Source organism: Lissotriton helveticus, chromosome 3_2, assembly GCF_964261635.1.
Source record: "Lissotriton helveticus chromosome 3_2, aLisHel1.1, whole genome shotgun sequence".
In the NCBI taxonomy this organism is placed as follows: domain Eukaryota; kingdom Metazoa; phylum Chordata; class Amphibia; order Caudata; family Salamandridae; genus Lissotriton; species Lissotriton helveticus.
In genome coordinates this window covers 28,606,049-28,620,802 of record NC_136062.1, presented here as the reverse complement: position 1 = coordinate 28,620,802, position 14,754 = coordinate 28,606,049, and the positions used below count along the sequence as shown (strand labels likewise).

The following is a 14,754-nucleotide window of genomic DNA, read 5'->3' as shown; positions in this document are numbered from 1 at the left end:
GGGCTTCAAAAACAGTTACTGCTAAAGCTTCAGCGCCTCCAGAACGCTGCAGCCAGGTTAGTTCTGGACATCCCTAGGTTCGAGCCGGTGGCCCACAGAATGAGAAGTCTCCACTGGCTGCCGATGGAGAAAAGAATTGAATTCAAGTCAGCATGCCTGGCATATAAGGCCTTGCATGGGTCAGGCTCTCATTTTCTGAAAACTAACCTGAAACTGTATGATCCGCCGAGGACTCTTAGATCCAGCAGTGCTAAGCTACTCAAGACTCCCGGATTTAAACAACTAAGTTGGGATGGAGAAGCTTTTTGCTGCATACAGCTAAAACCTGGAACCAGATACCAGTACCAATAAAAAATAGCCCATCCCTGTTATCTTTTCGAAAGACTTTAAAAACCTGGCTCTTTTCAACATAGTCCTGGCTCTTCTAGCGCACTGTTCTTCTCCCACCTCCGGCAGGCATAGGCACTCTTAGCGCCAAGATGCCCTAGGGCATTTGTGCGCTTTACAAATTCAGTAATCAAATCAAATCAAATCAAGAACGGCCTCAATTCCAAATATGGGACTACATACCCCTCTATAGACTGGGAATATTCTCACAGATGTGCGGTTGCACGGACTAGGTGAGACAAAAACCGTGTTAAGGAGAAACATATTACTCTTGTCCTGATGAAGGTGGTTTGATTGAAAATATACCACTGAAACGCGTTGACGCTCTACTTTTCTGTTAAATTTGGAAAGTTCAACAGTGTATTGGTGACAGGGAATTAAGATCTATGCCCTCTGTTGTCTACATAGGATCCAAATTAACACTTATAAGACAAAGTTTGTTGTCTTTGTTTTTTCTCCTGGAGGACTGTTGTAGCCATATGATATTATCTTCCTTTATGTATGCGTTTTTATGAAATGGTTTTAGAAATTATAAGGAAATATTGTGCAATGATATTTGTTTTTATCTATACTAATATAATAAAGAGAGAGCCCAAACCTTTGAGGCGGGTAATCTCAGGAACCACAGCACCAATCACAACACCCAGCGTTGGAAAGGGCAGTTGTAGCAGAAGGACATAGGCTATGCAGACGCCCACCATATACATTTAAAAGGTAAAAGAACCGTGCCAGCAAAGTAGTCCTTTGTGGGCGTGTCTGCGTTGTGCTGGGGGCGTGACAAACGCTGGGGGCGTGTGGTACGTTCCGCCCTTCATGCCATGTCTCATATCGTGTGCTAATCCCACCCTGCTCCCTTTAAATACCTCTTCACCCCATAATCATAACCCACCCTTACTCCTTAAAATACCCCAACACCCTTAAACACTAACCCATCTTAACCCTATAAATATACCCTGTACCCCAAAACCCAAACCTATCCCTAAACCCTATAAATACCCCTGTACCGCAAAACCCAAACCTACCCCTAAACCCTATAAATACCCCTGTACCGCAAAACCCAAACCTACCCCTGAACCGTAAAAATACCCCTGTACCCCAAAACCCAAACCTAGCCCTGAACCTTAAAAATACCACTGTACCCCAAAACCCAAACGTACCCCTGAACCCTAAAATACCCCTGTACCCTAAAACCCAAACCTAGCCCTGAACCCTCAAAATACCCCTGTACCCCAAAACCCAAACCTACCCCTGAACCCTAAAAATACCCCTGTACCCCAAAACCCAAACCTAGCCCTGACCCCTAAAAATAACCCTGTACCTCAAAACCCAAACCTACCCCTGAACCTTAAAATACCCCTGTGCCCCAAAACCCAAACCTAGCCCTGAACCCTAAAAATACCCCTGTACCCCAAAACCCAAACCTACCCCTGAACCCTAAAAATACCCCTATACCCCAAAACCCAAACCTAACCCAGAACCCTAAAAATACCCCTGTACCCCAAAACCCAAACCTATCCCTAAACCCTAAAACTACCCCTGTACCCCATAACCCAAAACTATATCTGAACCCTTAAAATTCCCAAACACCCCAAAACATATACCTCAGTACCCCAAAACATATACCCCTATACCCATACTTACCTTATCCAAACATTAAAAAAAACATGCTTTTACCATTCATGCATTTACAACGAATTTCGTTGTAAATGTATGCGTGGTAAAAGCATATAAAATGTAATGCCATGCGTTATAATGGCATTGCGGAGTCATGGTACTTTAGTAATGAAAGTATGCGGAGTGATGGTATGCGGAAAGAAAGTTGCGGAATAATGGGTGTTTACCCTCCCCCGGTAAGTATATTGGTGGCACGGCGGCCCACATCTCCAGCAACATACTCATATTTTTTTACCACCCATTTGAAAAATGCACAGGTCTCTCTCATTGATGGCCAGCACCGACATACACTTTTAGACACACCTCCTGCCACAAGTTCTAGAATTGCGAACTTTAGAGCTGGGGAGCTACGTTCGAATCTCGGCATCAGCTCAACATCCTGTGATTCCAGGCAAATCTCTTTGTCTCCCCGTGCCTGCCACAAATGAATGTGTTTTTCTGTAATGTATATTGTGCTCATGCCATGTTGTCGAGTTTGCGCTATATAATATTGCAAGGAAAAATAAAGTAGGGAAACTCGAGTTCACACACTACATAACGCGCACTCTTAAGTGCATCAGCAGTGCATTGTGAATCGGAGCGATTCACAGGCCTGTCACAGATAAGAAATGCTATCAAAACGAAATCCTACAAAACAATATACTACTGGCCGGCAGCAATTCATACCCGGACAACGTCGGGACAGGCTGCTAGTTTAGTAATAAATATAGTCCCTTGTGTAAAAAAAATGTTTTTCTTTATCAGTGCTTTAATACAGCTACAGGGGAGGGGTCAAAAAAGAGCACAATCCTTAGGAACCAAATAAAATTAAATGACTTGTTGGTCACAATACATAAGCACATCAGTCCAATTCCAATTGTCGTGGAGTCTTCGTTATTGGACAGAATAACAGAGAAGGAAGTTCTTGTTTTTAATTTTCTTTATTTTGAAGTTGCGTCAAGAAATAAATGCAGAATCAACAAAAACAGCCGACACGTATTTCGTCAGTACCATCAGTCGGTACCGTGACCTTCTCGAGGCATAAGTCACGTGACGCTGTTTTTCCGGTCTCGTTACTATGCGGACCTCTCTGCGTAATTGCAGCCTATAGATACTTTGGGGCAGCGCTTCAGTGGATGATCACCATTTCAAATTTAGATTGTGGCACGGTACCACGATTAGGGTGAAGCCTTTTCATTGTCACAACTGCTTTCTTGGAATTCCATCTCCTCTGAAAATGAATGTCCTGGCTTTCACCCCAGCTATATTTATTTATTTATTTATTTATTTATTTAATTTATATAGCGCGTAATCACCCCGGGGTCTCTAAGCGCTTTTCCAGGTAAAATGCCAACCAAATTCTGTGGCTGATAATCAAATTTACAGCACACCCCAGGCTTGCTGAAAAAGCACTGTTTTTAATTTTTTTCGAAAGGGCAACAAGTTGGATTCTTTACGCAGTTCAGTGGGTAAGTTATTCCACACAGCTGGGAAGATGTTAGAAAAAGCACGACCACCCAGGGTGGACAATTTATAACGCGGTTGAACTAGCAGGGAAGCATCCGAGGAGCGCAGCCCTCTGCCAGGTTTGTACGAGGCCAGACGGGCTTTGATGTAACTTGGCGCCTTTCCGTACAGGGCTTTATGCGTAATGCAAAGCCCTTTGAACAGAACCCTTTGTTTGACCGGTAGCCAGTGGAGTTCACGCAGTAGAGGGTTGTATGACGATCCATCGTATTCAAATTCCTCGCGGCTGTTCGCATCGCGGCCAATACATCGCAATGCCACTTACATCGGCCATTTTGTCATCGCACGTCGTTGCGACGCAAATGCGGCCGTGGCCTAGGATCGCGCATCACATCGGCGACATTACATCGCGCGACATGACAACGCGATGTAAGGGGTGCTTCCCGCATGTCCTGGACACCCTCCACCCATGTAGCTACAGCTGGGAGGAGCTTCAGCTATGCCCCCTTGGTGTCATGCCCCAGCAGGAATTCTCTCACCTAAGAACATGGACAGGGCAACTGTTTTGCTCCTCCGAAAGCATTATGTTTTAATCTGGGTTATACTTTTCTATTCCAAATGCAGCAATCTCACTAATATTAAAAATGTTGAAACTCCGAACTCTCGAGTAGACATGGCAGTACAGCAATCAAACATGGAGGAGATCGGAGTACCCTTAATCTTGCCGTACCAAGCTGCTTGTTTGTTACTTAGGCATTTTGGACCGTTAGAGGGACAGGGAGGGCGGGATGAATAGTACATTGCATGTTGGGGAAGCCGATGTAAGGGCCAACAAGCTTCACAATGAACACCGAGTAGAGCAGCATTTGAATTGAGATACACACTCAGACCAAGGAAAACCAGCCCCTGGAGGGGCAAGGACCCAGCTTTCATTAGTAGATCGTGAACAGATGAAAGGTAACAGGCAACAGACGGGCCTGAATTTGGTGACATGGAACGTACGGGGCTGAAAGCTCAGCGCAAGAGAAGAGATCTCTTGACCTACTTAGCCAGGCATCACATAAACATATCACATACCCCAAGACGCCAGTTCTTTAAGAGCCTGAGTACCCAACTGATACATCTGGCTTGTGGGGGCAAGCAACCAGAAGCAAGTGGGATACCCTCAAAAAACCCTCTGGAGCCAGAACTATATTATTTAAGTGCCAATAACATTACGCAACATATTGGTACAATCCTCATCCCTTCTTGCCACACCTGGCAGTGGACCTGGGGTACATGGCACCTGTGCCACTTTCTGGTTTTCTCAGGAAGGAACGACAGACAGCTGTAGGGAAGGAATCAACCATTGTTTGTACGAATGAGGCCTGAAAAAGCATTGCAAAAAAGCTACAGCCACCTTATGGTGTATTCACCGGCATTGCCATTGAAATACCAATACAATCTTCGGGTAACGCATGAAGCGTAATGCCGTCGTATGCTATAACGCCACAATCTGCGCACCTGGTGGGCTCTGTATGTAGAGGGGAGATTCCAAATTAGGGAAGAATTTTTCACTGAAAATAACTCCACTCCCCTTGAGATCATTATGTACCTATGGCTAAGACAGGACTTTAAAACGACTACCCCTAGCTTCCCTGAGGAGCCACCAGTACTAATCCCATTGCATAATATGCTTCAAACTGAAGGCCCATCACACGTGGTTTTAAGACTACAGGAGTGTCCTCACATCACAAACGCTTACCAACAACGAAGCCAGACGGGGCTGGGAGGGCATGTAGGGACACACTATGGAAGATGCACAATGCGCATACTACCGTCAGCAGACTGAATTGATAACTGCTAGCAGCGGATTAATTATAAAATATATATGCTCTTGCTATGAGTGGATGGTAGGAGGTTTGAACCTTGTCTGACAGCACCAAAGTCTGTCTATGTTTCCGTCAGACCACATGTTGTTGCAGTGATTGACGCTGATGTTTCGCTGCTTTATATTGCGTTTTTAATTCAATTTTAAATTCCCATTTTCATTCCCATTTTATTACTTAAATAATGCTTGCATATGCGCTGCTTCGCATTTTATGTAAATTGTCATAAACACAGTGTCAAAGAAACACAATTCCCATTTTATGACTTAAATACTTAAATAAACATTGTGCTCGCATATGCGCTTCCCATTTTATGTAAATTGTCATAAACACAGTAAAGGCAACGTGCTTTAGTTGAAGTCGCATATGCGCTAATGTACAATTCGCTGCTTTATAAACATACTTCCAAATTCGAATTGTGCTCGCATATGCGCTGCTTCCCATTTTATGTAAATTGTCATGTGCTCGCATATTGCAATACTTCAATAATGTCACAATGTCATCGTTTGTGCTGCTTTGCTTGTTTAGTTAAAGAAACACAATTTCCATTTTATGACTTAAATAAACATTGTGCGCTGCTTCCCATTTAATGTAAATTGTCATAAACACAGTAAAGGCAACGCGCTTTAGTTGAATATGCGCTACTTCAATAATTGTGCCCGCTGTCACGATGTCATTGTCATAAACACATTAAAGGCAACGCGCTTTAGTTGAATGCTGTCACGATGTCATCGTTAGCAAATGTGATGCACTTGCATGCGATGTAAATGTAAATGCGATGCAGTTGCATGCGTCCTGATGACATGCGATGTGATGACGGCCACGATGTAATCGCCGCGTTGCAATGTCAGCGCGATGCGATGTATCCGATGTAAGGGGTGCTTCCCGCAGTAGAGGGGATGCATGCGATCTCCGCGGTTTCTTAAAAATCAATCTGGCCGCTTCATTCATGACAGTCTGCAGGCGGTTCAACTGTTTTTGAGGGAGCCCTGCATACAGTGAATTACCATAATCCATCCTCCCTAGGATCATGGCAGAGACTGCGCGTCTTAGGGTGGTAAAGGACAAGAGTGAGGAAATTTTCCTGAGTTGTCGAAGAAGACCTACACACGTGCCCTCCACCCCAGAGACTTGCCTTTGCATCGACAAACTACCATCCAAGGAGATGCCCAGGCTTTTTACTACTACTGCGGGTTCTGGAGGTGTTCCAAGATCTTCTGGCCAGAACCGATCGTTCCAGGGGTTGCCTGCAATTGTAACCTCTGTCTTATCCGGATTGATTTTCAAAGAATTCAGAGACATCCAATTAGTAGTGTATCTTAGGATATTCTGCATTCTTACGTGTGCATCCGAGCAGTCCTCCATTTGGATGACAATTTGGGTATCGTCGGCATAGTTATAGCTTTGACAGTCCATCTGGTTAAGGGCCGAGATCAGGGGTTGCAAATAAACATTAAATAAAAGAGGGGAAAGGGCAGAACCTTGTGGAACACCACAAGTAATTGGCACTATGGTGGAAGATAGATCCGCCAGTTGAACTCTCTGAGTTCTCCCTTGGAGAAAAGAAGAGAGCCAGACAAGTGCTGTACCCTGGATGCCAGAGTCCCTCAACCGCAGCATCAATTGGCTATGACGAACGGTGTCAAAAGCCGCGGAGAGGTCTAATAGCACCAGGGCCCCAGGAAGTTTCTTGTCAGCTCTATTCCTTAACTCATCTAGGATGGATAGCATCACTAGCTCCGTGCTGTGATGCGCACGGAACCCAGCCTGGTTTTGCTCGAGTAGGCCATTTTTCTCCAGATGGTCAGCGAGAAACGTAAGGACAGGCTGCTCCAAAACTTTGGCCAAGAATGGTAGCTGAGAGATCGGCCTAAAGTTCTTTAAGTTATTTACGTCTGCCCCCATCTTTTTCAGCAGGGGGATCAACCGTGCCTCCTTAAAGGAGGCGGGTCCTAATTGTAAAGAACTGTTGAGGAGAGTTAAAACATCTTCCTCGATACCTGGCATGGCTAATTTGAAGACCTCTGGGGGACAGGGGTCGGCCCGAGAGCCAGATTTAACCCGCCCCACAAGATTTGTCAATCTGTCCTTTGTAATCAAGGGCAGGGTGACCAAGGGGTCATCAACAGGATGGATGACCGGGACCGTCTGCAAAGGACAGTCCAGAATTGGAGTGGTAGCAATTTCCGATAAGAGATCTTCAATCTTATTGGAGAAATAGTCCTGGAATTTTTGGCAGTCTTCTTGCTTAAACTCGGGAATCTGCTCCATGTTTTTCCTGAGTTCAGTAAGGACCTTAAAAATTTCTTTCTGTGGATCCGAGGCTCTAGAGATCCTGTCCTCATAAAACTCAGCTTTCCTTATCAAGATCGCCTGTTTATAAGAGGCCAGCTCCTGCAAGTACAAACTCCGTGCGTTGAGGCTATAGCCCTTCCGCCATGCTCTCTCAGATTTACGTAGCGCCCTCTTTTTTCCCCTAAGAGATTCATTATACCACGGGGGTCCTGCTCCTCTGTCTATCAGCTTCATTCGTCGAGCTGGTGCCAAGAGATCCACTACCCCGTTTAGTTTGTCTGTTAGATCTTTGTACATGATGTCTGGATTCTGTTCCGTCTTATTAATCAGAGGACGAGCTAGGAGATGAGCTACCATATCATCCCCATCTATATGCTTCCATTTCCTCACGACCTTCCACCCTGCTCCGGGCTTCCCCCTCTGTTTGTCAACCAATATCCTACCTTTCACCAAATAATGGTCTGACCATGCACAAGGCTGTGCCTCTGCTAGGCCATGATCCCGGCCATGTTCTGGGGTTGTAATCCAGACGAGATCCAGGGTATGGCCCTTCTCATGCATAGGGCCCATTACCCTCTGAGCTAACCCAAAGGACCTGAGCGCCTCATCTATCTGGTTGGCTTGGCCTTCCCTTGGGGACTTATCCCAATGGAAATTTAAGTCACCCATGATGATTACGTTGTTATATCGAGATCGAACATCCTGGACCAATTCCAGGAATAGATCCGGGAAAACCGGCAGCGCCCAGGGGGATCGGTAGACTAGCAAAATAATCCAGCAGTCCATCCCTAGCCCGAGCTTGACGCCCAGGACCTCAGCCCCTCCCAGGGTTTCAGCAAAGAATCTTTCGCCCCTCAGGCGTGTACTATATAGAAGGGCCACTCCCCCCCCCCCCTCTCATGGTACCTGCTCTGTTGAGGCAAAATGATGAAAAATTAGTCGGGATAGAGGCTACCAAGTCTGGCACCGAGGAGTCCTCTAACCATGTTTCCGTAATACCCAGGAAATCTAACTCTCCGTCCTGTAGTAGGGAGAACACTTCCAGGTTGTGCTTCTGTAAGGAACGCGTGTTTAAAAGACCGTAGCACAGACCTTGTGCCAGGCAGTCTGAGTTAAAACCAGAATTGATGCCATGACATTTCAGCAGCCCCTCCTGACGAAGTGTATCTATACATATCTGGCTGAGATGTAAATACCCCTGATTTACCTCCAACAACTCTCTTCTAGTATACAGCTGACGGGGACCAGGGGTCCTGGCCCCAGGCCCCGGTAGGTCGCGGATGGGGGCAGATGGGCTCGCCTCTGGCGAGCCTCCGGCGTGCCTATGGCGCGCCCGCTGCGCGCAAACGCTGCGCGTTAGCATTTGGCAGCTTTAAATAGCAGCAAAGAGGCAGGCGCGTCCCGCTGCAGCTAGAGTGCCGACCAAAATGGCGGCCAAACACGACCCTTCCTCCCCCAAGATGTCACCCACCCAAAGTCATCACCCGGGACCCGCCAAACAGCGGTGCAAATGGCTATTATGGTGCAGGTGAGTGGTCCCCTCTAAATTATAACTCCAAAATGCGGCGCAAATAAAATATTTCGAACAACTCGATAAAACAGAGTAATAACACGCAAATGCGCTACTGCAGCGCGCTAGTGCACAGGCATGAAATAATTAAAAGAGCAGCTTCGAAATGGTGGCAAATTACTTTGAAGGGAAGAGTCCCCCTTTCAGGCCGTCTTAAATAGCGGCAAAGCGGCAGGCGCGTCCCGCTGCAGCTAGAGTGCCGACCAAAATGGCGGCCAAACACGACCCTTCCTCCCCCAAGATGTCACCCACCCAAAGTCATCACCCGGAACCCGGGACCCGCCAAACAGCGGTGCAAATGGCTATTATGGTGCAGGTGAGCGGTCCCCTCTAAATTATAACCCCAAAATGCGGCGCAAATAAAATATTTCGAACAACTCGATAAAACAGAGTAATAACACGCACTATATATATATTTATGCCTTGAGAAAGTCACGGTACCGACTGATGGTACTGACGAAACACGTGTTGGCTGTTTTTGTTGATTCTGCATTTATTTCTTGACGCAACTTCAAAATAAAGAGAATTAAAAACAAGAACTTCCTTCTCTGTTATCCTGTCCAATAACGAAGACTCCACGACAATTGGAATTGGACTGATGTGCTTATGTATTGTGACCAACAAGTCATTTAATTTTATTTGATTCAACTCTGGACACCGGTGTTTCAGGATTATTGTCCTTCATCAGCAGAGTGTAGGTAGATTTTCAGGGGTTGCTGTGCAGGCTGCCAAAGTATTTTCAGGTCTGGTACCTCTCCGGACGCGTAGGGCGTTACCTGAGCTCGTCAGCTCAATGGCTCGAGGGAGCCATATTTACGTAAAAAGTTCATAGGTCGCACACTACTCCACCATTCCAGCGGGTACACCCCAAAGCATCATGGTAAATGCAGTTTTCTAAAAGCGGGTGCGCTTTTCAAAAGTTCCGTAGTGTAATGCAAGGTTGCAGGCCAACTCTGGACACCGGTGTTTCAGGATTATTGTCCTTCATCAGCAGAGTGTAGGTAGATTTTCAGGGGTTGCTGTGCAGGCTGCCAAAGTGTTCTCAGGTCTGGTACCTCTCCGGGCGCGTAGGGCGTTACCTGAGCTCGTCAGCTCAATGGCTCGAGGGAGCCATATTTACGTAAAAAGTTCATAGGTCGCACACTACTCCACCATTCCAGCGGGTACACCCCAAAGCATCATGGTAAATGCAGTTTTCTAAAAGCGGGTGCGCTTTTCAAAAGTTCCGTAGTGTAATGCAAGGTTGCAGGCCAACTCTGGACACCGGTGTTTCAGGATTATTGTCCTTCATCAGCAGAGTGTAGGTAGATTTTCAGGGGTTGCTGTGCAGGCTGCCAAAGTGTTCTCAGGTCTGGTACCTCTCCGGGCGCGTAGGGCATTACCTGAGCTCGTCAGCTCAATGGCTCGAGGGAGCCATATTTACGTAAAAAGTTCATAGGTCGCACACTACTCCACCATTCCAGCGGGTACACCCCAAAGCATCATGGTAAATGCAGTTTTCTAAAAGCGGGTGCGCTTTTCAAAAGTTCCGTAGTGTAATGCAAGGTTGCAGGCCAACTCTGGACACCGGTGTTTCAGGATTATTGTCCTTCATCAGCAGAATGTAGGTAGATTTTCAGGGGTTGCTGTGCAGGCTGCCAAAGTGTTCTCAGGTCTGATACCTCTCCGGGCGCGTAGGGCGTTACCTGAGCTCGTCAGCTCAATGGCTCGAGGGAGCCATATTTACGTAAAAAGTTCATAGGTCGCACACTACTCCACCATTCCAGCGGGTACACCCCAAAGCATCATGGTAAATGCAGTTTTCTAAAAGCGGGTGCGCTTTTCAAAAGTTCCGTAGTGTAATGCAAGGTTGCAGGCCAACTCTGGACACCGGTGTTTCAGGATTATTGTCCTTCATCAGCAGGGTGTAGGTAGATTTTCAGGGGTTGCTGTGCAGGCTGCCAAAGTGTTCTCAGGTCTGGTACCTCTCCGGGCGCGTAGGGCGTTACCTGAGCTCGTCAGCTCAGTGGCTCGAGGGCGCCATATTTACGTAAAAAGTTCATAGGTCGCACACTACTCCACCATTCCAGCGGGTACACCCCAAAGCATCATGGTAAATGCAGTTTTCTAAAAGCGGGTGCGCTTTTCAAAAGTTCCGTAGTGTAATGCAAGGTTGCAGGCCAACTCTGGACACCGGTGTTTCAGGATTATTGTCCTTCATCAGCGACCCCATTGGATGATTATTAATTGTGTAGGCTCCCTTGAGCCGGTAGAGCTGACGAGCTCGGGATCACGCACCTGCGCGCCGTGGAGAGGTACCAGACCTGTGAATACTTTTGGCAGCCCATGCAGCAACCCCATACGAATGCCTTTTCCCTGCTGACGAAGGGTAACGACCCAGAAACACGTGTCCAGGGATGGCCAGCACAACGGTGAAGACACACGGGACTCTAAAATGAAGCACACACGCTGAACGGAACTACACTTACCATAGTGCTTAGGGGCATACCAGCTGCCGGGTGGAGCAGAGTGCGACCCTATTGGATGATTATCTCGGCACCAAGACTGGGAGGGCTGCTGCACTTAGGACTTCCCTGTGCCGAATGCTCTCCTTCTCCTTGAATCACATAATCTAATCTGCCTGCATGAAAAGGAAAACAAGTGTTAAAAATGCAATAGGTCCCGCCTTTCATTAAGTTAAAGTCATTTGCTTTGCTATACAATACCATTAGCAAAGCAAATAGCTTTAACTTAATCAAAGGCGAGACCTATTGCATTTTCAATGTTTGTTTATATACTCTGGCCACACCTGGCCAGAGGTTGATACAATGTTTGCAGGCCCTTTCGCGCGAAACCCTGGGTTCCACTCTTGCAGGACTCAGGTCATTACACCTCCCTCTTGATACATATAGCTTTAGGAAAGCCCCAAATCAATTTGCCCAGAAAGCAGCCTACTATTCCCTGGCATAAGATTTTTAAGTTGGAAGATACTGCATGGCCATTCTCGCTAACTTTTCCAAGAGAAAAATACCAGCCCTTTGTTGTTGTTTTAAAAGTCTGCAAAAGCCTGGATGTGATACTAAATAAGACTTTAAATATAATCGTATGCATTAATTTATAGCATTACAGTTCTGTCTTTATTTACTTAGTTATGGATCATTAAAGCATATTAAACGCATTTAAAAGTGTTTTCTTTTGATATTTGCTCTTTGAAGTATGTACAGATAAGGGATACAAATATCGTATTTCGGTGATTGTACTTATTATTGTCTCGGTCGGGACATCAAAATACCGGTAGAGCCGATAGACAACCTGCCAGGGAATATCCGTAGCAGAAACCGAGCTGTCACTGCCCCTGCACAAACGCCAGCTAAACTCTCCCGCCAAGCAGTTTACATTACGCGCTACGCTCCCACACGAGCGCGTCCTCGACCTAAGGCTGCGTCATCGCGTCACAGCCATGTGATCCCCTCCTCCCCGTCATCCTCTGCCAGTCTGGAGTCGCACAATTATGAAAAACTCACCTTCCGCTGGTGCTGGAGCGGAGGTGGTACAGTGTGCAACCTTTATTCGGGCTTCTAGCACCCGCAACCAACAGAAAACGCACGATAGATGGCTCAGGGTCCCGCGAGAGCTGCTGTTAAGTGTGAACGGTGAAGAGAATGGTAAGGGGCCAGAAAAGAGAGCGGAGCTAGCGCCGTCACTAACCGCTGAGCCCTTTTAAACCGGGCATTTATCGGGTGGGGGAAGAGTGAGAGGGAAAGCGCGAGACCAAGCGCGTGCCCAAGCTGTCAGAAGCACGAGCCTGCCTATGTGGTAGGTGCTGCGTGTGCGCCTGTCAGTGGAATGTTTAGGGTAACTGGAGTGCTCCATAAGCTGTCACTGCTGATGCACTTCCAAGGAAGGCACTATAGCCACAATTGGTTCTTTAAAAATGCTGCCCTGTGCGCCTCTTCAGAACAGTCTTTAAGCGAGATTAAACAAATGGCATTTCCTGAATTCTCCGTTCTATTTTACAGCCCCTTAGGGCACGGCAAGGGACTGTAGTGGCAAGTTCTTCATGATCCACTGTTTAAAATAAGGCATGTGCTCCTTGAAAGCGCTTGGCAGCCCTGTATGTATATGACATGTACACATCCATGTACACGAGTGTTGTGAATACAACTTTAACTTAAACTGGGAATTGCTGCGAAAAGTACTAAGATGCGCTAATTGCTAAGTATTCTACATTTACAGAAAAACCAAATTGCCCTCTGCATTGTTTTACCTCCCTGGTGTTTAAATACCTGCCACGGGACAATTCTACGCCATACCGAATTTTGATTAAACGTGCTGAGTGCTTATACTGTTTACAAGTGAAACCTTGTATCCTATTCGTTCGCTATCTTGTTACAAAACCACACAAGTTCCACAACTCAGTATGATATTTTCTCCTCTTCACCTGCAATTACGTTTTTAAAATGTTACTCGAATAAACTTGATAGAAATCTTGAAATGTACTGTAGTATGCACGCACATTCTGTACGGTAATATGGAGTGATATTCTCTCTATGTTGACTGCTTGGGGATTTGTGGGGGAAAAGTCTTGTACTCGGGATATAATAATAGCTCAGAATGAAAAGTGTAAGCGAATTCTATCTTGCCTTGGGTAAAATGAGCGTTCTTGGATTCTACTTAAAGGCAGCAACAGCATTTCTCCGTAAATTGCCCGTGGCGAGGCATTCCAGAGTTGAAAACTGGAATTTGACCTGGTTGCTACTTTAACACTGATGTAGAGGAAGTACCAGTAGTCTTTCAATTAAAAAGCCCACAATGATTATGGCAAATGACTTGTGCGATATCATCAGAAAGCAAATAAGACCATCCTAAAGCAGCAAGTCAAGAGTATAGAGGTCTATGAGTGTTTTCTGAAAAGAGGCGAGAGCCTCGGCTATCAAGAATCACATCTCTTATTTTCTGTTCGCCCTCCCACACTGATACAGGCATCGCCCCCTAGAGAGGTGTGGCAACTTTCTACAGGCAAAACAGTAAGGCAGGGCACTCGCCTTAACACTGAAGGGTGGGTGGACCATTGGGCGTGTTTCTTTTAGAGGAGGCGTAGGTTACCTCTCATGAAGGCGGATCAAGCATATGCAAAGTATTGTGTGACTTCAATGCTGCTGTCTCTTTCTATGTAAAAGTACGTTTGCTGGCTAGTAATTAAAATGCAAGAGAGACATCAAATCAAAGCAACAATTTGTAGCATTAGTTTCCTCAAGCTCACCTTATTAGGTACTTCTGAATACAAGTGCTCAAAACAGCATGTGGGTGATTAAAATGGCACACATCTCTGCCCCTAAGCTACTGTTGGATAAAAAAGAAATAGCACAAATGAACAACTAGGAAAGACCAAAAAAAAAGCAATGCTAAAATATTCACACTTAAATTCACTGCCTTAACCTAAAGTTACCTTTAATGGCGTTCCTAACCTCAGGGAAAATTACGCTATTAATCAGAAAGTAAAAACAATAAAACTCGAAGGAAAAAAAGAACATT

At 46.0% G+C, this 14,754-nt stretch overlaps 1 protein-coding gene and 1 long non-coding RNA gene across 2 annotated transcripts in view; one reads left to right on the top strand and one right to left on the bottom strand.

Annotated features, from left to right (window-relative positions):
• The window catches only part of LOC144826438 (uncharacterized), a 665,527-nt gene that overhangs the window by 609,198 nt on the left and 41,575 nt on the right, over positions 1-14,754 (bottom strand). The window lies entirely within an intron of this gene.
• LOC144826435 (transient receptor potential cation channel subfamily M member 7-like) overlaps positions 12,666-14,754 on the top strand; it is a 2,236,140-nt gene continuing 2,234,051 nt past the window's right edge. Inside the window, exon 1 of the mRNA XM_078684762.1 lies at positions 12,666-12,884. Coding sequence (XP_078540888.1) covers positions 12,882-12,884 — 3 coding nt within the window. The 5' untranslated portion in view covers positions 12,666-12,881. The remainder of the gene's footprint in view (positions 12,885-14,754) is intronic.